General features: G+C 32.2%; 1 protein-coding gene across 2 annotated transcripts in view; it reads right to left on the bottom strand.

Moving 5' to 3' along the window:
* Positions 1-20875, bottom strand: part of LOC126735357 (probable ATP-dependent RNA helicase DDX10) — a 49885-nt gene extending 29010 nt beyond the window's left edge. Inside the window, exons 1-6 of one of the 2 annotated variants that reach the window (XM_050439321.1) lie at positions 20789-20875; positions 20538-20726; positions 9385-9687; positions 9003-9307; positions 8744-8944; positions 8483-8683 (exon numbers count right to left, since the gene is read on the bottom strand). In XM_050439321.1, the coding sequence (XP_050295278.1) occupies positions 8483-8683; positions 8744-8944; positions 9003-9307; positions 9385-9687; positions 20538-20696 (1169 nt within the window). In that variant the 5' untranslated portion in view covers positions 20697-20726; positions 20789-20875. Of the gene's footprint in view, positions 1-8482; positions 8684-8743; positions 8945-9002; positions 9308-9384; positions 9688-20537 lie in introns of both variants that reach the window. The other variant, XM_050439320.1, reaches the window with a different exon arrangement.
* Between the last annotated feature and the right edge of the window lie 5133 nt (positions 20876-26008).

The following is a 26008-nucleotide window of genomic DNA, read 5'->3' as shown; positions in this document are numbered from 1 at the left end:
TAACGTAAATCATATTTACTAATTCTCGCTGAAAGTAATTCATTTTGACGTACTTATTTTATTATGGTTATTACAACTATTGACTTTTTTACTTACCAAAAAATGTCCGATATAGAATTGAACAGAGTGACAAAGTGCTTGTTACTCTGATTCCAGAAAATATATTTTAATTGTTTTTCGTCGTGAAGTGACCTAATGCCTATGAAAAATATGTGTCACTCTTCTTTTAAGAACAAATTTTAAGAAAACGGTTAGAGATAAAGGCAAACTTATTGGTATCAAATTGAAGATCAAAGAATACTCTATCAAAAAGTATTACTAGATATAGGGCGTTCCATTTTAAAAAATAGCGTAAAATTTAATTGAAAATATGATTAGCTAAGTAACGATTTTGATCACCCTGTATAAAAAAAAATAAAATTTGGAAAATCGAAAGATAAAATTAACTTAGCCGAGGACTATACATAGATTTTTCAAAAAGTTAAAAAACGTCGGTGTTAAATATTAATATTTAAGTTAAACATTAATTTTCGTGAAAATTTCGTTAAATTGTTAATAACTAAACACCGTCGCATTTTAGAGCAAAATAATTTTAGGGTTAAAGAGGAAGTCAAATTAGACTCCCATTTTCGAAAAAAAATATAGGTAATTACATTTAAAATAAAAATGAAATTATGTACCACGCTTTTTTGAGACAACATGTATCAACCACACTAATTTTAAAAAGTAGCCCCTCTAACTCAATTAACATTCCCCCTATTAAAAGTTTTGTCGGTTTCAAGGTTTTGCCGCAATCGAGCAGCGCGATCTCGAATAGACATCCAGTATACTGTTTTTGAAACTTATTAAGGATAATTTAATTAAGGATAATTTAAGTTTGTCTAACTACTTCTTTATAATAGCCTTCGTTCTGACTTGGTTCTATAAGGCGTGTTCAAATATTAGGACTGTGTCATCTGCATAAGATATTGCTACACCATTAATATTTAAAGATAATAGAAAATTAATGTATAGGATGAATAGTATAGGTCCAAGCACTGTGCCTTGGGGAACACCAATACTTGGAGCACTTAGGGAATTTCTAATTCTGACTTATTGCTTTCCCGCTTAAACCAGATGCGAATGTAAGCCTGGCGGCATGATCTGCGTTCCCCACTTGTTTCGTCTGCTCAACGTCGGATCGAATAGTATGGGAGCACAATTATTTTAGTTTCACGCTTGCTTCGGTACCCGTGACGCTGAGAAGTGGCATAGTGCGAGCGCAAATATTTTTTTTAACTATGACGAGTTATAAGTGCCTAAGTAGATGCTGTTCTTCTGTGAACACAGAAGTAACCTTTTTTGGTCTTCCAAGTGATCCTTTTTTAACAAATTTCTTAAAATATGGCGCGCAGCTCTCATAAAACTATAACATTTTGTTTATAGTAGGGGCTTTTGGTTTGCTGTTTATCAATTGCACTAAAGTATAATAGAAATACTAATATAAAAAAAATAGTACAATGCAAAAAATAAAAACTCTTTAGAGTTATAGGTCGCTAACATATGTATATAATAAAAGCAAACAATAAGTCACATTTATCTTCAGCAAAATGTCAAGTATTTGTGTTTATTCTGTTTGCCCCTCGGTTTACCCTGCCTTATCAAGTCTTGTAATATTTATTTTATTTTTTCACTTTCACACAAATAAAAAATTGTTTTTAAAAGGACATTTTTTAAAATGTGCTTAAGAAAATAAATATTTTTAAAACTTTTTTAATAATATTTATTTTTTTCTTTGTTATTATCTAGATGTGAATAACCTTAAATCAAATAAAGATATGATTGACCAAACGACCAATTATAAATTTGTTCAAAGTGATTTTCCAAAGGCATATGTAAACACAGGTATTAGCATAGGCATTATTTAAATATGTATAAAAATAGTATTAGAGTTAATAATTTTCTAGATGTAACAGGCACTAATGATACGCCCATCAATTACATTACAAGCATAAAATCACCAAGCATAGGAACACAAACTTCATCTGCATTGACTGCCAATAGCCCAAGAAAGCTGAAGATGCGATACCAAGTCAGAGGTTTAAAAAGGAATATATTAAAACAAAAAAAGCAATTTGAGCAGACTAAAGCGATTAAGCTAAAACTCGATAGTTTTATTAAATTATGTGACCGCTTTTTAAATAAAACTTTATCTGAAATAATAAAAGTTCAAGCTAAATTACAGCATAAAGTAGGTAAAGCTAAACGATATCCAGATAGTTATAAACAGTTTAGTTTTGTATTTCTTGGGGCCAAAAGCATATAGATTTCTCGCAAAAATATTAAATTTACCTACTAAACGTACTCTGGAAAAAATGACACAAAGTATTGTTTCAAAACCAGTACTAAACGAACAAACATTCAACTCTCTTGCTAGTAAAGTTAAAACTATGTCTGAATTTGATAAGTATTGTACCATATGTATTGATGAAACATCTTTAATGTCCTATCTTTATTTTAATTTAGCAAAAGATGAAATTGTAGGCTGGGAGGATATTGAAAAAAATTACAATAATAATATCATAGCACAAAATGTTGCTGCTATTATGGTTCGCGGACTTTTTCATAACTGGAAGCAACCACTGGCTTATTTTTTTCTAAACTCCCAACTTAAAGCTTCAGATATTTTAAAAATATTATCTGAATGCGTTAAAAAATTATCAGATGCTGGTTTATTTATCCAAGGCTTAGTAACTGATATTGGCTATAATTTTATACAGCTTTCTAGAATGCTAAAGGTTAACGAAGAAAATCCTGAATTTTATTTGGGCGATTTGAAATTAGTTTAAATTTTTGACCCTCCACATTTATTGAAGGCTACTAAAAATAATTTAGCCGAAAATAATTTTTATTTTGACAATATAAGAATAATGTCTTGGAAGTTTGTCGAACAATTTTATGAAAAAGATAGCCAGCCAGTGTATAGGTGTGCTCCGAAACTTACTAAATCCGACATATATCCTAATAACTTTGAAAAGATGAAGCTAAAACTGTCCACTCAAGTTTTAAGTCATAGTGTTGCGAGTCGAATAAATACATATATGACTTTAGGAGCACTTCCTGTAGATGCTTTACCTACAATTGAAATCATAGATAAATTTAATACTTTGTTTGATTTGTTTAATTCTACAGATACGTCCCACCCGAATAAATTTAAAAATTCATATCAGGGTCTTGATTATCAAGTTGAGTTTTTAAATCGCATGTGGCTATTTTTGAAAAACCTTGAAATATGCATATTTCATATAATAAGGGAAAAAATTTGACAAAAAAGTGTAAATTTCGTTCGTGTTGGATGATATCTATCTATGGATTGAAAGTTTTATGGCAGCGCCTTTCAAATTGCGGATTTAGCTACCTAAAAACCAGAAAAATAAATCAAGACTGTATTAAAAATTATTTCGGAAATATAAGGCAACAAGGAGGGAATTGCGTATATTCAACCCCAATTCAATTTCAAAGAGCCCATAAAAAAAATATTTTGTCAGAATTTTTTACACTCTGAATATATGAACTGTGAGGACGATTTAGGCGTGCTTCTAGCTGAGCTAAAAAACGTTTCAGATGAAAATTTAAGAGAAGTGATGCCTACGCAGTCATCTCAAATATGTAAGGCAATAACTGTTTCTGATTGTGATTATAGAGAACACAGTTTAACCACACAAAATGCTTTTAAATATATCTGTTTACTTAATTAAAAAAGCTTTAAATATTCATAAATGTCCCATTTGTGTCAGTTTTTCAGAAGAATCCGGAAACCTTGATGCTTCAAATTTATTAACTAAACTAAAGGCATATAGCAACACCGAAACTAATATTTTTGGTAGTTTAAAAACACCTAGCGAGAAATTTGTATGTTTTAATTATGAATTAGAAAAAAAAATTATTTCAATGTTTGATCAAATATCTACTAAACCTGGCATTTCACGTAAATATTTAAATCTTATGAGTTTAATAAAATTTAATCATCCCTGTAATAATTTCCCTCGATTATATATTGTAAAGTTATTTATAAGACTTTACTAACAGAGATTTGAAATCTTTAAAAAAATCGGAGAAAACTAATAAAAAAATTCGAATTCTTAACCATTTATAATAAAATAAATATTTATTATTAGATAGTTTTTTTTTTAAACTGAACAACTGGTGCAAAAAAAAATGCGTGTTAAAAAATCTATGACCAATGGTGGAAATCATCCGCTACCGGTAAAGGCCTCGCTTTGGCTGGAGCCGCGCCTTTGTACGCCGCTTGGTTTACGAACTTGAAAGGTGCCGACGCAAGCTTCGCATCTGGTTTAGGTAATCTGTGGCTTAAAGAAAATTTTTAAAGATCTCTAACACTACACTCCGAATTTCGTCCCACTCAAGAATAATGGGTAGTTCAGAATGGGGTAGAGTTTCAAAGGCATTAGCTAGGTCTATGAATATAGCTCCGCTTTTGTTTCACTGATCTAATCCAAATTTAATATTTTCAATAAGGCTACACAATGCATCATTTGTGATAATATTTTTTTAGAAAACGAAATTGTTGTTCGTTAAGCATGTTGTTTTTTATAAGGAAATTACATAGGCGTTCAAGCACTTTTCGAAAATTTTGCCAAATGTATTTATTAAGCATTATTGACCTAAAATTAGAAATATGATTTTTAGATCCTCTTTTATAAATGAATTGAGGTCTTCGGGAATTTTAGTAGACGCAAAAATGGAGTCAAAAATATACGTGACAGGCTTGACTACATACTAATAACACAACTTCACTATTTCTGATGTTATCCGATCTGAACCTGGAGAACTATTTTTTTTTTAAGAAGTAATATGTATGATAAGCTCATTTATAGTGGACTTGAAGCCATAGAGTTTAATAGTGTTGGATACTTAAAATTTAAGTTTGTGGTACTATCAGGGATTTTACTTTCGTTTTTAAATTCTTTGTTATATAAATTTTTAATAAGGATATCTTGATTAAAATTTGGTTTCGATTCATTCAAAGCATCACTTAATCTAATTTTATACAGCTTTTATCATTATCGATTAGTCCTTCCGATATACATGGCTTTATTTTCTTTTGTTTCTGTAAGAATATATTTTTTTAATTATGTATTTATTTTTAATAACGGTAAAAATGTCAAGAAAGTTCTGATATGCCCTGTTTGAGTCTTGTATTTACATGATTGTTCTTTTACTAATTCTATAAGCTTTTTTTTGTCAAAAATTATGCAGGGTGTTCATTTGAAAACTTCCCACCACGGATTTATCGAAAACCACTGTTAAAAAAAAAAAAAAAACCCCGAAATACGTCAAAAGGTTTGTCAAAGGGGACAACTTTCTAACCTAAAATTACTTCACCCCCTTTCACCCTTTGCCCCCCAGGGTCATCCCCTTAAAAATTTTAAACGGCAAGGGGTATCGAGTAATAGCTTGTTTAAAAGGTCTTTCGAAGTCTTTTATTTTGACGTTTGATTTTTTTTAATCGGTCGATTCGTTTTCTAGAAAATTAGAAAAATCTTTGTTTATCTTAATTTGTTCAGATAGAAAACCAAAACATGAAAATATCAGTTTTTATTTCAATAAGTGTTCAAAATGTTGCCCGTTTTTGACCAAACAATGATATAGGCGATGTTCAAATTCCTGACGGACATTTTCAAAAACATGTTGTAGGATATCATGGCAGCTATCGATGATGCGTTGACGAAGTTCATCCAAACTTTCAGGTTGGGGAGTAAACACAATAGATTTCAAATGACCCCATAGAAAAAAATTTAAAATTTTACGGCGTTATATCAGGAGATCTAGCAGGCCATTCTATAGGCCCCCTTCGCCCTATCCATTTATCTGGAAACTCGTCGTCTAGCCATTGCCGAACGCGAAGAACATAGTGAGGAGGAGCGCCGTCTTGCTGGAAATATATTTCATCCTCATCAAGTATAGGGTTTCCATCATCATCGACTTGGTTTTCAATGGATTCAGTGATAAGCGGATTGATGGTATCTTCCAACATATCCAAATAAATGTCTCCATTTAAATTTCCGTTAATAAATAATGGCCCAATCACTTTATTTCCTAAAATGCCTGCCCATACATTAATTTTTTGAGGGTACTGGGTATGCCCTTCTACAAATGCATGAGGATTTTCATTGCTCCAATATCTACAGTTATGCTTATTAACAAATCCATTTAGATAAAATGTGCATTCATCGCTGAAGCAGATATTCTTTACATGAATCGTATTATCATTAATCGCTTCAGTCATTTTTTCACAAAACTCAACTCGCCTATCAAAATCGTCTTCGGTTAACTCTTGCAATATTCTCATTTTGAATGGATGAAATTTATGAAGTTTGGTAACTGTGTGAACAGAGCCTAATGAAATACCAGTGGCAGCAACAATTTTGCGTAATGAAGTATTAGGATTTATTCCAAAATGACCCAAAACTTCAACTTGAGCGGCTTCATCCAAAATTCGCCGATGATCACGTTTTTTATTTGCGACAAATAAAGTTTCAGTAAACTTAGTAACAAGGTCCAAAACAAACCTATGCGAAGTTATCTTCTCCGGATGTATGGCGTTAAATTGACGGCAGTTTGCCGAGCACATTGATTTTGTGCACCATAAATTAGAATAATTTCCACTCTTTCGGCTAGTGTGTAAACTATTTTGGAAGTAAAATCTTCAATTCAACAAATAAATTTTCACTATTCCAAGACTGTCACAAATATAACTGACGGCAAAATAAATTCTTTATTTTCCTTAGCAACTATAAATAACTAAGCAGGTATAACAATAAATACAGTTCGCCCAGGATATCTGTGTCGATGAAAAGAATGCGGAAAAAAATTCAGGTTGTTATTTAGTTTTTTCCACGTCTATTTTCGGAATTGCTGTTTATGTTGGTAGTTTCCGTTTTAAATTATAAACGAATTGTAGATTTGGCAAACCCTAATGGGCAACATTTTAAACACTTATTGAAATAAATACTGATATTTTCATGTTTTTGTTTTCTATCTGAACAAAGATAAACAAAGATTTTTCTAATCTTCTCAAAAACAAATCGACCGATTCAAAGGTCAAAATAAAAGACTTAAACTATTACTATTACTCGATACCCCTTGCCATTTAAAATTTTTAAGGGGATGACCCTGGGGGGCAGGGGGTGAAGTAATTTTAGGTTAGAAAGTTGTCCCCCTTGACAAACCTTTTGACGTATTTCGGCGTTTTTTTTTTTACACAGTGCTTTTCGATAAATCCGTGGTGGGAAATGTTCAAATGAACACCCTGTATATTGAATCGTTTTGTTGTTTTTATTACTTGGGTTGTATGCAAATTTCTAGGTAAGTAGGGTAATGATCTGTTACATCAGTCTCTAAGACATAGAGATCATATTCAGTATTTTTTAATGAACCTGTTTTCTTTATAAATAGGTGATCAATGGATGTTTTACTATCTTGTGTTATCTAGTATATGAATTAATAAGTGAGGTATAACCATAGTAAACAAGCATACTAACTTATAATACCTGATGTATTTAAAATATAAATGTTAAAATCAACGACTACTATGGTTATACCATCTATTTTTGGCAAATTATTTAGATAGATTTCAAAGTGAGTAAGAAATTTATTGTCAGATTTACTTGGGGATTTGTAACATAGTACGAGTGAAAAACCTATTAAATTAACAGAGAATAAAAGGTGACTTAGCATTTTGTAATAATTATCAATTATAATTAATTAAGTAGAATAGTATATGTAATTTTATTAAATACTACCCTTTATCTATATCATTAACCCACCACATACATTAATTGTACCATTGTTACAGTTAGCTGTAAATTCAACTGTGATATTTTTATTTCTCTACATATATCAGCTTGTAGAAGATATTATCCTACTGAAGATACTGTTCTACAAAGAACTTATGGAATAAAATTAAAAGCTGCAAATTATTTGGCTCTGAGAGGGAAATTTCACAAACATTATATCACTAATTTTATCTGATTACTAAGATACTTCTGTATCTAAAATGAGTGAACCCAGCAAATTAATGACTCAGTGCCCATCAGCATCAGTTGCCTCTAAGCTTTTAGAAAAAAATAAAAATAGTGTGATATTTAAAATATAAACCTTTCAAAAGAATCACTCATACCTATAAAACATAATCCATTCCACATATAGTTAAAAATATTTTAAAAGTTATATATTTACATTGTAAGAAGCTTTTTTAACTAACATGATTTTAACAGTTTTTTAAATTCCAATAATATATAAATTACTAGCTCCTAATTAATTATATTATTAGCTTTCATAAATTCGGCCATTCTCTTCTTGACAAGTTTATCTACAAACTTCTTAAGAAAAAGGAACAGTGAAATTAGCTGGGAATTACAATTGGCCTTTTTAGAAGAACTAAAATCTAAGTCTAAATATACCACAGAAAAATGCATACCTATGAATATAAGTTTGAACATCCTCCGGACAATCAGCTTGCACCACCCAATGTACCTCAGGAAAATCCAACCCTCTGGCAGCCAGATCTGTGGCAAATAAAACTGCGGACTGTTTACGACAAAATTCCTCATAAATTTTCATCCGACGTAGCTGATGCAATGTACCGTATAAGGGCAGCAAACTTAAGCCAGGTCTTAATCTGCAAAGATAATACAGAAAATAAAAGATTCTTATTTTCGAAATGAGCGTCTATGCTTACTTGCAAAAAAGTTCATAAAAATATTTAACTTGTTTGCACGTGGAGAAAAAAATTATCGTCTTTTTTTTAAGATGATTTCTAATGAAACTCCAGATGATGGACAACTTATCTTGAAGTTCACAAATAACATAGCTCTGTTGGAGTTCCTTTGGAGTAGTCATTTCGTTGACGCTCACATATGATGGATCTTTTAAACTTAATCTAAGAAAAAAAAACAACTATGAGTATAACATAATATTAGAAATTAACATGGGATAACCTTGCTAAGTCCTGTACTGATTTTGTCTGAGTAGCGGAAAATAACAATGTCTGTCTCTCAGGCGGCAAATTCGCAACTATAGCGTTCATGGTATCTTTAAATCCCATATCAAGGCACCTATCAGCTTCATCTAGTACCAAAACTTTCATAGTGACACAATCAAATAAAGGATTTTCGTCCATATGTTGCAATAATCGCCCAGGAGTACAAACAATAATATTACATTGATCCATTCGTTTTCGTTCAAACTTAAGATCTTTGCCACCTATTATGAGACCTGCGGAGAAGTCATGGTACTTGCCAACCTATATAAATGCAATAAATATTATGTAACCGACCCTTTATTCAAGCCAATAATCAACCAATAATAAATATTTCATACCTTTCTAAGAGTTTCAAATATCTGGTAAGCTAATTCTCTTGTAGGAGTAATCACAAGAGCCCCAACACCATCTAATCTCGACCACTGTTCACAGTAAAGACGTTCTATAATAGGAATAAGAAATGCCAGTGTTTTACCAGAGCCTGTCTGAGCTGCACCCAAAACATCCTTGCCTTGAAGAGCCAAAGGAATACTTGCTTTCTGAATCTCAGTTAGTTTATTGTATTTTGATTCTCGAAGGCCTTTGATTGTTTTCGAGCTAATTGGAAAATCCGTAAATTTGGTTGCATTTTTTGGATCAATCTACAATTTAATAATATTATAGTATTAGTTCTTGAAATATTAAAGTAATAGTGTTAATGAAAAACCTATAAGCAATAATAAAAAAAGAATACTATTTCAGACAAGCAAAGATAATTTTTGCTTCAAAATTGGCAATGTTTAATTAGTGATTCGAGTTCCGCGTTATTGAAATGTTCTTAAATCCCATAAAACCAAAAGAGATAAGTGAATTAGCAATCAAAATTTAAAGTAAATATGGTTTTATAGTGTATATTATGTATAACATATATGAGTACATAAGATGAGGTGCCAGGTTTTCTAATTATCTAGGGGAACTTAAAGAGACCCTCAGCGCTTTCCTCACTTTCAATTTAACAGTTATGGACCTGAAAGTCTTTTACGTGGATTTTTTAAACTCTTTGACTTAGCCTCAAGTAAAAAAATCATTGGATTCTGAAATATAGATAATGCAATAAATAAGAGTCAGGATGCATTCAAAGAGAAAAATCCACAAAAACTGCAACATATTAATTTATTCGGTCAATGTTTCAATGGTTGTCTATCTGACATTAACTAAATGTGTGCTATGGAATGTGAATTGTAGGTAGGTATATGAATGAAAAAAAAATCTAAAAATCCTATTTTGAATCTTTATTAAGACATGGAATAACTTTCTGGCGTCAAGATTAGGGTTCATAGTGCTTTCATTGCTGAGAATGATTAAACAGATTAGCTATAGAGAGTCATGTTGCTATATTTACAGAGGAATGGAAATGACAAACATATATATTTATGAATATCTTATAAGCCATACTAAAATAAATGTCATATAAGAACTGAATATTTTAGATACCCTTTGCACCATCTAAGGAATTCTTAAAGCCTAGAAAAACTGTAAAATACAATGAAACCCTTACATGTTTAATATGGGATATATGGATATGTATAAGTATGCAGTAAGTGGCATGATATTGCACTTCCAGCACTGCTATTTTTTGTATTTATTATTAGTAGTATGCACCTATAGTAGGAAAGAAACTACCTAAAAAGTATTTGTTGGCTTATCTAATATTATATAATAAGTTTATAACATTTTCAGAATACAAAGATATACTAGCGAGATAAGGGACAGAAATTTCACTACTTGTTCTATAGTTAAATTCAAATGGGTCACAAATGGGTCCACAAATGCTTCTTTACCAAGATAGGTTTTTTCTATTTAATAGTGTTATCATCTTAAAATCTACTATGCAATAATAATTATCTCTAGTATGACATTATATCAACATCAAGTAGACTAAGTGCCATAGATACTTCTTTCGTTTGTTATTCTGTAGTTGCATTAGTTGGACTGAAATTTGCACAAATTAGTGTCATGTTTGTTTTTACAAATGAAGAATCTGCAGACATGCTGCTAGAATTCGCATATTGTAATAGAGGTGGTAGACCAGCAGTGGTTGAATGCCACCGTCAGTATCCAAATCGAAGAATCTCTGGTAGATGAGTCTTTGGGAGAGTTTTTGATCATTTAAGAGCAACAGGATTATTTTCAAATATTTCTCTCATACATTTATCAGCAGCTGCTCAAGATGTAACCCTTGATAGTGTTGAAGGTCACCAATAATTAGTGTTCGCAGAATATAATAATAATGGTGTCGACAATTCAAGAAATTGTCATTCTTTTCAGCTTGAAAATTCCAATGTAACAATTGAAAGGAATTTCCAACACTGTTTTTCGGTTAATGTTTGATGTAGTTTGTAGATCAGTTAGTCAGTCTGTATATATTTGACAGTCGTTTGACATCTGCAATTTACCTTTAATTTTTACAAGAAAGGAATATGTTGTTAGAGGATATTCCAACTCAAAGAAGACAACAAATGTAGTTGCAGCAGGATGGTGCTCTGCCTCACAGTAGTACAAGTGTAACTCACGAGATTTAAATCAATTGAACTATTATTTGTTTAGTGTATGCAGAGAAATCACATACCAGGGCTGAACTGCCTCGTGAAATTAATAATATCACTAACTACCTAAGTAATAACCAACATGTTATTGGGAAAGCTATCAGCCATATTATTAAAAGGGTTATACTATGCTTAGAATGTGAAGGTGGACACTTTGAACAATAATTGTAAACAGTTATTTTCACAGTAGTAAAATTTTTTTTTTAAATAAAATATATAATATTTAAATATTTGTTTCCCTTGGTGTGTAGTAAAAAAAATACCCTGTAGATTTAATATTGGTAATTGTTTAAATTGTTTCTAAAATTACAATAAATAATTTGCAAAATAAGATAAAAAAAATTATTTGACATACCCACAGAAGTTGGTAAACAAAGAATATAAATTGAGTCAAAAGTAAAAAAAATATATATACTTTATTTGCTAAGTTTACAAACTTGTGCTAAAAGCTTCCTAATCCTAGAATTTATAATACAAGTATTTATTTGGTTATACAGGATACAGGAGAAAAACAGAATACAGAATCGATTTTGATTGTACATAGAAGCATATTTTATATAATCAAAGAAAAAACCAAAAAAGAAGAAAAGAAAAGGCGAGAACCAACATAAAACAAGAATAATAAAAATAAAATAAAATAAAATAAATCTGATCAACAGATATATAATTATTTTTAAATATTAAAATGAGTCGTTAAAATACTCTTCAATGCTGTAGTAAGCTTTTGGTAAGATTAATTTCTTTATTTCTCTCCTAAACTTTTTAAGGTCTGAAACAGTCCTAATCGAAAAAGGAACATGATTAAATATTTTACGACTAATAAATATAAAAGAGTTTCTTGTAAGTGAGGAGGTGGGGATTGGAAGAGATAAGTTGCCCACTTGACGAGTATTATGACTGGTGCAGGATGGTGGACTTATGGACTTATGTATGAGTGTTGCAGTCTCCAATATAAAGAGTGAGAAAACTGTTAAAATTCCTTCAGCTACAAAAAGAGGTTTACAAGAGACTCTCAGACCAACACCACACAGATACCTTAATGCTTTTTTCTGAATAGTAAAAATTATGTTAAGGAGTCCCTTGGAGCACAAACCCCAAAATGGCAACCCATAACGGATATGAGAGTCTATTAAGGCGAAATAAACTGAACGAGCAAACAATCCCCCCAACTCATGCCTGGCAACCCTGACTGCAAAACAACCAGAAGAAAGTTTAGCAGCGAGGCCGAAAACGTGGTTGTCAAACCTTAAACTCTCATCAATGAAGAGGCCGAGAAATCGACAATAATCCCTACCATGTAGTGAGCTCTGCTCATCAAACAAAAAACCCTCTAAATTACACTTAAAGTCTTATCAACATTGAACACAAGCTGATTGCAGTTGCACCACTCTTTAATTTTGTGAAGGTCCTCTACTATGAGAAATCTGACTACTTTTTGATCTTTGTTATGCCACAGAATTGTAGTATCATCGGCAAACTGAACCACTAGTCCATGCAGTGATAGTGAGCTTAAGTTATTAACGTATAATAAAAATAAAATAGGACCTAACACTGACCCTAAAGGTACACCACATTTAAAATGTGCTATCCCTAACGAAAATCCAGATGCAACCACCCTCTGAGTGCGGCCAGACAGGTATGACTTCAACCACCCCAAAGCCACTCCCCTAAATCCGTAAAAATCAAGCTTTTACAGCAGTATTCCATGATCCACACAATCGAAGGCCTTGGACAGATCACAGAACACCGCTGCTGCAGCCTCCTTGGAGTTCATAGATAGATACACACTCTCCAAGAATCTGAAAATGGCATCCTGCGTGCCCTTAGATGACTGAAATCCATACTGATTAGGGGACAGCACATTGTATTTGGTCAAAAAAGAGACAATTCTCTTTTTTGCAAGCTGCTCAAGAACCTTGGAGAGGGTCGGTCCAAGCTACCACCCTTATGAAGAGGGATAATCATAGCTTCCTTTAAACAGGATGGGAACTCGCCCTGAAGAAATGACTGATTGATTGCCCAAACCAAAGCACCTAAAGCGCTCGCAGGCAGAAGTGACAGCAGACGTGAAGAGATACCATCGTAACCCGAAGACCTATGATTCTTCAAGCACTGAATTGTTTCAAGGACCTCAGTGGCATCTACAGGGTGGAAAAAGAATGATTGGTTGATAGCATTCCGATTAAGATACTGCAATGGTTCGCCGTCACTGGGAACTGCTTCCAGTAATTTCTCAGCAATATTAGAAAAATAATCATTGAAATCATCGGGCCCCAAAACCGATTCAACCAACCGCCGAGGAGCAGACTGCCTACATTCGTTAATGATTAACCAACTTTCCTTCTGTCTGTTACCGGACGAATCTAAGCGCTCATTGTAATACAGTTCCTTTCTGACTTTTATCAGATGCCTATAAATTTTCCGATAATCCTGAATATAAGATCTGATGAATTGATTGTCAATAGATTTGCGAAGTCTTGCTAAGCATCGCAAATTTTGGGCAGATGTTTTTAGTGATGATGGTGATCCATGGTTTTCGTCTCTTGGATTTAAGTCTAACCAAGGGAAAGCACATATTTATTTTATCACGTAATGTATAATAAAAGGAAGAAAATGGTTGTGGAGCAGCCCGAATTGTATTCCAGTTAACAGACGAAATGGATTGAGAAAATAAATTCAAATTGTTCCCACTAAACACTCTCCCAATGCGGCGGCCAGATTTGTTTTTAAAGTCAGCAGGGAATTGGACATACACCCCCTCGTGATCCGATATACCCACTGAGTGCACTGAACAGGTAACACCGTCCAAATTACTGCAGAAATAATCAATAGTGGTCGATGAAGAGAACGAAATACGAGTGGGTGCATTAACATGTATGGTGAGTGCAAATGATTTGAAGATTCCATCAAGAGAAATTCTTTGCGGTAAGGAAATCTCTGAATAATTAATATTAAAATCTCCAGCCAAGATAACACGCGAGTGAATAGGGAGCTGGGACAGAAGAGAATCTAACCTGTCAAGAAACACACTGATATCCCCAGAGGGCGGTATATGCAAATAACGTACATTATTAAACAATTTACAAAAACACACCGAACACTCAAAAACCCATTCAACTGAGGCATCACCAAACTTATCAATAGCACAGAAAAAGTTTTGAAAATGTCTCCTAATTAGAACAGCAGTCCCCCCATGTAGAGAGTTTTGTCCATAATAACCTGACAGTGGTACATACTCATCAATACAAAAACATTCATTAGGTCTAAGCCAAAGTTCTGTTAATATAACAATGTCAAGAAAATTAAAATTAGCAAGCAGAAGTTGAAGCTCATCCACCTTATTCTAAAGGGATTGAATATTTAATAAAAATGCACTACAATGCTTTAATTTTGATATTGCAGTTGAATGAAAGGGAGCTTCAACCTCTACGGTCTCATCTATAAAAAAGAGTCAGAACCAGTCACACGCTCAGACGCAGTTCACACGCTTTCGACAAAATTAGGTGATCTATTTAGTTTTAGACGCTTAGAATTATACAGTGGGTTTAGAAAATATTTTTTTATGTGGCCATGTAATATACAAGCCAAATCTTTATGTAATAAAAGAAAGCTTTATGTAATGACAGATTACTATTATATACAACACTGCAACTTGGTCCAAAACAAGGGCTTGTTATAATGAGGAAAGTAGTGTTTTTATAGGGAATGATAAAATCGTTAATAATAGATGTAGAAGAATATGTTCCGTTCAACCACAAGATCACCAAATCGTTCTTGGTAAAATTAGAAGCAAGAGCTGAAGCAGTTAGTACCAAATCATGAGTCAAGCAACCAGGTTTTAGAAAATATTGAATGTTGTACACATGTCCCATTTTGTTACGTAAAAGCTTAAGAAACAATCTATTATATTTTCCAGCTACAAACAGAAGCTTTGGATGAAAGTCATCATGTTTATTGATCTCAGTACGCACATTCCTGGAGTCAGTGACTGTTGATACCACCTGCTGAGTTTTCAAGAGCCCAATCTCCAAAAGGTGGCTTTCTTTTTCTGCTTCTTAAACTCTTATAGAAGTCACCATCCCTTTATTAATAGAAGAATACTCATTAACATCTCTTTGTAGCAAAGAAATTTAATGTTTATATGTAAGACTCTCGTTTTCTATAGCGTGTATGTTGGTAATTAGGTCTTTATTTAAATCCGTTAAATTGTCCATTTTGAGTGAAAGATCCATTTTTCCTGTTCCAGAGACTTTACCAACAAATTCAGATCATGTTCCTTAGTCTTGTTGTCAATCTCGTAACTAAGTTCGTCATTTTTTTAATTGAGAATATCAAGTGTCGATGAAAACTTTCTTTCCGCTTTAAATACTTCATCCTCAAAAACCAGACTATTTCTACGAATTCTCTCTAAGTGTCTATACTTTTCCCTAAGTTCCTCCATCATACTCTCAATTTTCTGTTCATAGGCCCTAGTTTGACCTTTTTCTTCATTAAAAGTTGTCTGACATCTTTCCGTACACAAAATTTAATTGCCGCCCAACCTTATAACCTCAGATTGTCACTCGAGGCAACTAGGGTGAAAAATTGAGTTGCAGGCTACACAGCAGTAATTTAAAAAATCCTTATTTTTACAGCACTTAAAGCTACAATTCATCTTATAAAACTAATATTTCTAAGAATTTAAATGTGCCGCTGAAACCTGAATTTCCCTAAATCCTAATTATAATGTGAAAATGTAAACATAAATACTGAAATGAAACAAAAATAATAACAATACATGCCTTAGATGTCCATAAAAATTTAGTTCAGTGTTTATCTAGTGAATAATGTTGAAAATGCCAAGTGGGTCCCAGGTGTGAGAATAACAATGGAAATACCATCAATTGTTAGCAGAACTGGGCAGAGCAGCCGTTTAAAAGTTGGAGTGGAATTTCTTTATTTGAGGCTCCCTGTATTGAGAAGCACTCCTCTCGGTTTCGTAGTTATCTCCAAAACAAAATGTCCCATATGATGATATAACATTTACTATGAGCGGGCTACTTTAAACCATAAAAATGTGACTAAATAGTGGAGCCTTGGAAACATACTTAGGTATGTAATTTTTTTGCATTTAATTTATACTGTCTATATTTTTTACATGGACATGTAAAAATATATTTTACATTCATACTAGTGGTGTTTGCAATAAATTAAATCATTAAAATACAAAAAAGTGGCTTATGTGACAAATTTTATAAGCTTGGACTTGATTTTTTTTTAACTTGACACTCTTTTAGACATAACAAATTAAAAAAAAAATTATATGAATTTTTCAAAACAAAAAACAATAAACTATCTAGTGAATTCAAACAAATAAATATTATTAAAGTTTTTGCAAGCAAGATAAACAATACAGACACACTAGAAGTAAAAAAAAACATAAAAAATTTGTTAGGATAGTAAGTTTTCAAAATCCATTCCACAACCACTTATATGCTTTTCAGCATGTTTATGCAAACTTAAAATGGAACTTCTAACAAATGTGTTAAATGTAGCTCAAGGTATTAACTTGGTCAATTTTGGTGCAGGCATGGTTTTCAACATAAAATGGCTAGCATGCATTTCTTATTTAAATTTCATTTGGATTGACAATTAAAAAAAAAATAGTAAGGTCAATGAATGAAACTGAGGATTATTCATAAGCTGATGAGAATACATAAGTTTAAAAACTCTATCACATATCAAAAAAACTAAAATAAGCAAACTTTAATTGCAATACCATCTTATATAATATCTATATAATCTTATCTCGACAAAAGGCTTTGATAGGGTTTTTAAAGAATGGTCGAACAAAGTTTGGCCAAGTTAAGAAATCTTTTAGGAAACCTATAAGATCAAATGAAGACCAAAGAAGTCAGGCCTTTGAGATTAATTGTAATGGTTATCATGAGACATACATTGTATATTTGTATATACATCAGATTTAAAGAGCATGTAGCTCATGTGAAATATTAGGGTTGAAAAGTGAGGTTAGGCTGAACATGTTTTAAATACTGGCTGCTTTGTACGAATAATAATTTAAATATGGTTAAAAAGTAAGACCACTTAAAAACAATTGACAATTAGACATACAAATATTTAGAAATATTAAAACAATTGTTAATAGAGGTTCGAATAAGTGGTTATAGCAAGAACACACACATAGGTTTGGAGGTTTGTTTTAATACAGTTGCGAATTGTGGATAGTAAGTTTTCAAAATCCATTTCACAATCACTTATATCGTCGGTTTTCAAGAAGAGTGACATAATCCAAAAATGATAATTTTGAGATAAACAAGTTTTAAAATTTTATTCAATTATTTTAGCTTATTATTTTTATTTGTATAAATGAAATGATTTACTTCTTTCAGTATATTGATGTATACCTTTTAAGTAAATATTCATTAATATTATTATCTATGATGTTGATAATTTAGTGGTAAAAACTGGGAAATTTAAAACCCCCTTTTGAGATGTGACATTATTCTAGATAAATAGTATTAAAATAGTACTCTTTTATTTCATTTTTCAGTATAAAAAAATAGGAAAATAAATAAAACAACAAATACAACTTTAATAAATCTGGTTCTATTTGGAAATAGTAAACAAACCTATCATCTACATTACAAAAGTTGATGAGCTAACAAAGACATCAACTTTTAACATAATACTTTACTCATAAAAAAAATTATAAACAAAAATTTAAGTCTTAAAAGACTATTATAATAACTCAAAGAAAGTTGCATAATATTTTGGAATGTAATTTCCTCTCACCAGATCAATCAAATATTTTTTTTGAGATTCCTGGTTTATTGGAAAAAGCTTTTTTTAACTGAATAGGATCTGATGGGTTAATTGAACGTTTGCTATTTCGCGATATTACTTTAACTCCTTCAAATCCATCTGTGTATGATGTTTTATAAAATAATGAGTTAGGCGAGCATTTCTCAAATTTCGACCTGGAGTTTTTTAAAGGTATCTCTGTAGAAATTAAGTTTGGAGCATCTTCAGATCTGGCTGTAAGTAAAATAACTTTTTGGAAATATTTACATACAATTACAAATAATTGAAATTGCTTTTTTAACACATTTTATATGTCTAAATTATTTGAACATCTTGTACAACTTTAAAAATACTACCTACCTACCTACTTATTTTAATTCAATATTTTTTTCTAGGCAATTTTATTATTAAGTTATTTTAATTAACTTACATGAATTATCCAAATCTGCCTCTGTACTATTGATTGCCATTTCTACTAATATCCTTCCACAGCTTGTCATTTTGTCTGCTAAATCACTGCCTGAAATGTAATTGTGTTTTTTTTAAATGTCTCTGGTCTAAACAAAAGGCTTTTGTTAAATGCCATTTAAAATCAAAATAAGTAGACTTCAACCAATTAATTTATAAAAATAGTCAAAAAAGCTAACTATTTACAAATTAATTTTACTTAAATAAAGTCACATGTCAAAAAATTTCTTATTGTATTTTAATTGATTTACTAGAATACCGTCACAACTAATACCATGTTTATTTATTATGCTTTAAGACAATAATGGCATATCTCAAAATAATGCATTCTTTCACAAAAATAATTAAAAATATTATACTTACGTTGTTCAAGAATAATGGCACTATAATTATGAATTAACACACTCTTCTAGAAAACTAACATTTTAAGTAGAATATATATTTTGTTCAACAGTGACACATTTCAAAATAATACTCTATTGCAGAAAAAAATTTACATCAAAACAGTCTTAAGTCGAAATGTGACGTTCTCACTGAAAAAATGCGGCTTATCTCTTAGCCTGCCACAACACAACTACAAATGTGTCAATATTAAAGAAAACGGATTTTCCAAATGTCAAAAATAGAAGAACGTCACTAGCGCGATCTCGCGGCAACCATTGTTAGTTTATTTGTTACACTCTACCAGATAAAAAGTACTTTGAATTTAAGAATAAGGTTACAAATATCTCAAAAAGTGGGATTTTTGACTTGTGTCACTCTTCTCGAAAACCGACGATATGCTTTTCAGCATATTTATGCAAACTTAAAATGGAACTTCTAACAAATGTGTTAAATGTAGCTCAAGGTATTAACTTGGTCAATTTTGGTGCAGGCATGGTTTTCAACATAATATGGCTAGCATGCATTTCTTATTTAAACTTCATTTGGATTAAAAATTAAAAAAAAAAATAGTAAGGTCAATGACTGAATATGAGGATTATTCATAAGCTGATGAGAATACATAAGTTTAAAGTTTAAAAACTCTATCACATAAATTAAAATACGCAAACTTTAATTGCAATACCATATAATCTTATCTTGACAAAAGGCTTTGATAGTGTTTTTAATGAATGGGCGAACAAAGTTTGGCCAAGTTAAGAAATCTTTTAGGAAACCTATAAGATCAAATGAAGACCAAAGAAGTCAGGCCTCTGAGATTAAAAGTGAAGTTTGGCTCAACATGTTTTAAATACTGGCTGCTTTGTACGAATAATAATTTAAATATGGTTAAAAAGTAAGACCACTTAAAAACAATTGACAATTAGACATACAAATATTTAGAAATATTAAAACAATTGTTAATAGAGGTTCGAATAAGTGGTTATAGCAAGAACACACACATAGGTTTGGAGGTTTGTTTTAATACAGCTGAGAATTGTGAATATCACATTGAGTGTTTTTTTATTTCAATTTATTAAAAAAAGCAAAACTAGAAAAACCAATTTGACTAGAAAATTTCATTTCTTTTTCCAAAGGGTTACATTGAAGTAGGTAAATTAGTGTAAAAGCTAGTAAATTAGTCAAAAGCAAACATCCAATCCTTGGAGATAAGCAAACAGAGTTAATTAAACATTTTTTAATTATAAAACACTTACTGTGGAATACTTTGATCTTAAGGTTTCGATTACAACATCCTCCGTTTGGTTGGTTTTCTTTTTCTTGTTAAAGACTTTAACTTTGGATTGTTTTCCTTTTTTTGGAAGCTTATTACTTGACTTTTGGGTTTTATTAGCGACTTTTGCCTTTTTCTCCATGGTTTCTATATTGTACCACCTTATGAAAACCTATTATAAAACATTTATAATAAACTTATAAGCTTTTACACACAAAACACAAAAAAACAGACTTGTATAACTCCATATCTATTTATATTTTATATTGTTTTGGCACATTTTCCTTTAAAAAAGTATATAGGTTATGTCGTAGTTAGTCGTGTTCGAGTTGTCAAAAAATTTAGGAGTGCTTAGAGTATCACTTTCGTTTTAATCCCGGAATAACTAATTAAATGCGGATCGCACATTACGAAATCGAAAAACAGGTCCTATATATAATTCTATAATTTTTTGTCAGTTTTAGTTGACGATTTATGCCATTATATCTATTAGTGTGTGAATAATTTGGTAACAGTTTACAAGACGGTTTTCTACTATGTTACTATTATAAGAAAATTTCTCTATATAGGCCTTTTCTAGTGTCTTTATAGAACACAAAACTGTCGGCGCTGCTTTAAAAAATATATTTTTGTGTGTTTTTTTTTACCCTAGAAGATTAGGGGACCTGGGAGTGAATAGAAGTGCTGAGTGGGGTAAATAAACCATAAAATAGAGTGAAACAGTAGGTGTACTACATACGTAAATATAAAAAGCAGCTAGGTATAAGGTGTTTTTAAACAAAACAAAGGTAAAAACTCCCCGAAAAAAAATTTCAGTACATTTTTTCAAAACATACAATGCAAAAACTTATATAATATAATACAATGCAACAAATGAAATTTGCTTACTGTCATAGAGTAAATAAAAGTATAAGAGGGTTCAATCCCATACTAACAAGTAGCCAGTAGGCACCATCTTTATCCTAAACTCGATTGCAGCATTACTTTTTTTTCTTTCATACATCTTTGAGAATTCTGCCATAGCTCTTTTTTTTTCTTTTCTCATTCCCCACTTCATGGCAGCGGTTTGAACAGTACTTAGATGCAAACATTTCTCGTCAAGTCCACAAGTCTATTCGCAACAAGTCCTCTTGTCTTTCGACAAAGCTCTACAATATCGTTTTCCTGCAAGCATACGCGCTGCATAAAAAAACCTGCATCTTCTTCACTATGAAATAAAAACGCAGCACCGTAAACTGTTTTGTCAGTTATGAAGTTCAAAAACTGGGTGGCGCATGCTGTAACGTTCTTATCCAAGCGACGCGGCTTTTCTTTTACCTGTTTTTCTTTCACTGCTTACCTGGCTTTCTTTTCATCGGTATTTAAATCCTTGGAAATAACGACATTTCTGGCTGAACAGTCCGGTCCTCGAAAAATGGCAACAGAAAAACTATGGACACTTTCGCGACTTCTATGCAGGTGTGTACGCGTGATAAGTGTGTATCGCAAAATTAAATGCAGGTGTGTACGACGAGCTAACGTGATGTACTTTGTTGACTGTTTTGGCCATTTGAGCTGCAGAAGATTTTCCCTATTCCTGCTCAACACTTATTTTCAAAACACCGCAATAACTTCGAATGTATTAAACAAATGCATACAAATGTTTGCAGCGCATTTTATCTTTGGTTATGCAACTGCAAGACAAGTCCGTCACTTTTCGATCAATGTCAAGCTGCAGAAATAAGAAATAGCAATAAAATTAAAATTTGACTAACATACAAATACATACAAATATCTCTTACATCAAGTAAAATATGGTACGCTTTTAAAGTCATTGAAGTTTGACGTATAAAATTGGCTTTAATGCTCAATTTTCCGTTCTGTCTTTTCCCACAAACATCCCTGAAGTGAAAATATTTGGCTTCAACTAATTTTTTGCCCTTCATCTTCGTCGCCTTGCGAAATTTCATTTCCACGACAATTGGCACCGGACTTAATATTATAGTCCATTGTGCCAAAAATGTATTGCACCTGCAACGCGTATTTTTGGAACGCGATTAGTGGGATAATACATATATTGATTTCGATGTACGATAATTTGCTCTTGTCATATCTCAATTTGCAGCGAAAAAACAATGCACGTGAAACTGGCACTTATTAATTTGTTCCACTGATAAATTGTTTGTTTACCAACAACTTTCTTCACGTGCATATGAGCACGTGAAGCACGTAATAACATTTTTACAATAACAATTACATTACTACAATAACGCATGGTTCGACACAGGAATCAGTTTACTGTTCGGCCAGTAGCGGTGCCACACGATGACTTGTTCATATTGGTCACAGGAAAATATGCAAAGGACCTTTAAATATCAAAGATATTCATAAGTCGCATCTGCCTGTCGAGTAGATCTTGTGTAGACTTTTGCTCTAGGTGGAATGATATAGGCCTGTTTAGAAGAACATTTGTTGTGATGATATCGATAAAACAGAATAAAGTCTGTCACCTTATCAATAATCTCTGGATCTCGTATAAGTCGTATGGCCCTCTACTGGATGGTATTAAGCCACTTCAAAATGTGTTTAGGTGCAGAGCCCAATGTGTAAGTGCAAAACTCAAGAGATTGACAAATCGAAGCCTACGACGCTAAGATTTGCGTTAAAAGCTGTTGCATTACTTTTGCATTGCCTTTTCGATTTAAAGGCAGCCGCAAGTTTTTAAGAAGCTAGTTTATTATATTTCTGTCAACTTCCACACCTAAAGAGCGGACTGACGAAGGCAGCGGCAAAGTAAGCTCGGACAAAATAAGGCTGTAAACGGTAGAGATAACCTTCTTTGTAAATACAGCAGCCCAGTTTTAGCTGCATTAAACTTAATCAGATTACACTTACCCACTCCAATATAATGTTAAGAGTTGAAGGAATGTGCGTATGTCACTAAGCAAAACTGTAATTTGGTTAAAAGTCTTGTCGAGAAGGTCGTTGATATATAACAGGAAGAGAGCAAAAGACAAGATGCATCGCTGCGGGACATCAGCGTTAATATGAAGTGTGTCCATCAACGATAGCCTGGATGGATCGGCTCTAAAGACTCGTTCATAATAATCGTAATCATTTTTTATTTACTACGCTTTGTAAATATGTACAATTGTAGCAAGGCAAAATATATAAATTACACAATATACATAAAACATCTAAACCTAGCAAATGACAAGAATTATAAAATCTACACGACCCCTGTAACTAAGTATTTTTGCAAAGCTATTTATTATAACCCTGTAGTATTTAGTTAAGACAAAATTTCTTCAACACTGTAAATTCCATTTTTTGTTAGTGACTGATATATTTCTTTTGATAGCTTGCTTAAATTTATTAATAAAGAGTTTTTAAAATTGACTGAAAGCTTGTTGTAAATATCTAGTCTTGGCATTTTTTTACAGATTTTTCTAGCCTTTTTAAATTAGGTCTAATTAAATTTGCTGATCTTGTGCTATAGTCGTAAAAATTTGATTTTATTTAAGAGATTTTCATGCAAGATCCTGATCAGATGCCCTTGAAATATCCAAAGCTATTGCACGGATCTATTATATTTCTCAAGAACCTTAGTCCAAACATACGTGATAAGGCCAACAGATCGCCATCGAATCGAAAACTCGACATCGAAATATCGAAAACCATACTGACGGTCACTAATTATGTTGGTGCACTCCGGATATTTTACAATTTGCTGGTTCATAAGTTTCTTCATTACGTTGGCGATTAATAGGACTAACGCAATTGAATGGTAATGAGGACCATCTTCTCCTTTTTTAGGTATTGGCTGTATCCGCGCAAGTTTCTAGCCTCCCGAAGAAACTTTTATATAAAAGAGAAAACAGTTTGCACAATGGTCGTGCAAGCATGACATTGGCAGTATTCCATCAAGGCCGGTGGCCTTGTTAGTGTTCAAGCCTTTGATAATTTTTTTAAGATACTATGATGGAAATCTATCTCTGGCATCGAAGAAGCTTTTCGTGGCAAAGTCGGTGATACTTTGCCTCATGGGTTTGCGATAAAGTTTGATGCGAACATCTGACCCGGCAAGTCTACCTTTTTCCATTGTGGTTATTGCAATGGAATTATCTTCCCTAGAGAATGATGTCATTTTTGACCTACAGAAACCCTGACTAACTGCTTTTGCTGCAAACCAAAAAGATCCGAGTTCATTTGGGTAATTAAAAAGTTTGTTCTTTACTCTCTCTGCTTGCACGTATCTCTCAAAGCAACACGATTTGCAGGGATTCAATTTTAAGGCCATTTGCGATAAGCAGCAACTTTGTCGTTGACTGCGTTGGCGCAACTTTTATCCAACCACGGTTTGCTGCCTGAAAAGTTTTGGGATGTTCAAAATATAAGCCTTCATACCTGCCACAACCACTTCTGAAATCTCCCTGGCACGCTGAAGGCTCGTTGGTCCTGAAACAGATATCATTCTAGGGAAACGAAGAGGGGAAGTCTTTTAAATGTCTCCAGTTGGCTGCTCTATAATACAAAACTCAACGCGGCATGGGTGGATCTTTCAGGATTTCTCATGAAGTTTTGTTAAAGATGAAAAAAAAAGCTCTCTTAATAAAAGCGTTGGAACGCTATTTGTTGCTATGAAAAGGGGTGAACAGGAATGGGGAAGGAAGGGAGGGGAGAAGGGAAGAGGAAATGAAAAACAGGTGCTGAAGGGATCAACTTTAAAGGGAAGCCGACTAGCGCAATCACTCAAAAGGTACAGTGGCGCGAGTAGTAAAAACAGAACTAAAATAAGAAGATAAAATAAGAACTAAAATAAGGGAGCGCTACCTGTTTTAACCCTGATGGAAAAGAAGATCCCGGTGTACTTACCCAAAACAGGAAATCTCTAACTAAAGACAACGTTTAAAACCTGAAATGAAATCTCTTAAGAAAACTGCTAGGCATAAAGAAAACACAAAAAAATATATATTATCTGCAACCTCTGTTTTATACCTTAATTACAATAAACTCTTTATAATCTTATAATTTTGCTCAATTTGCCTTTAAGTTATCATCTTACCCCTATTAAAAATATCTAATTCTAAGCACAAGTATAAATCCACCCAAAATAAATTTCTAACAATGAAAAGCCACATTCAATAAATTATAAAAGATAAAGAAAGATGGAAAGATATTTTGGTGTGAGGTTATGATAACAGTTTATTCAGTCTCATAATTTATTTGTTTAAATAATGATAAAAATGGGGTATTTTGTAATTATAAAGCCGTTTTACTTACAAATTAATAATCATAATCAACGTTTAGTGCAAGATTGCCTTCGAAATAGGCCTATTAATTTATTTATAATTATTTATTAATTAATTAACTAATTATTAATTTTATATTGGAAAATCACAATTTGTAGTGCTTTTTACTTAAGATTAAGGCCTAAACGATAATGACTTTAAAGGATGAATAGGCTACATGCGA

Source organism: Anthonomus grandis, chromosome 4, assembly GCF_022605725.1.
Source record: "Anthonomus grandis grandis chromosome 4, icAntGran1.3, whole genome shotgun sequence".
In the NCBI taxonomy this organism is placed as follows: Eukaryota; Metazoa; Arthropoda; class Insecta; order Coleoptera; family Curculionidae; genus Anthonomus; species Anthonomus grandis.
The sequence above is the reverse complement of the archived record's forward strand: the minus strand, read 5'-3'. Positions and strand labels throughout refer to the sequence as shown.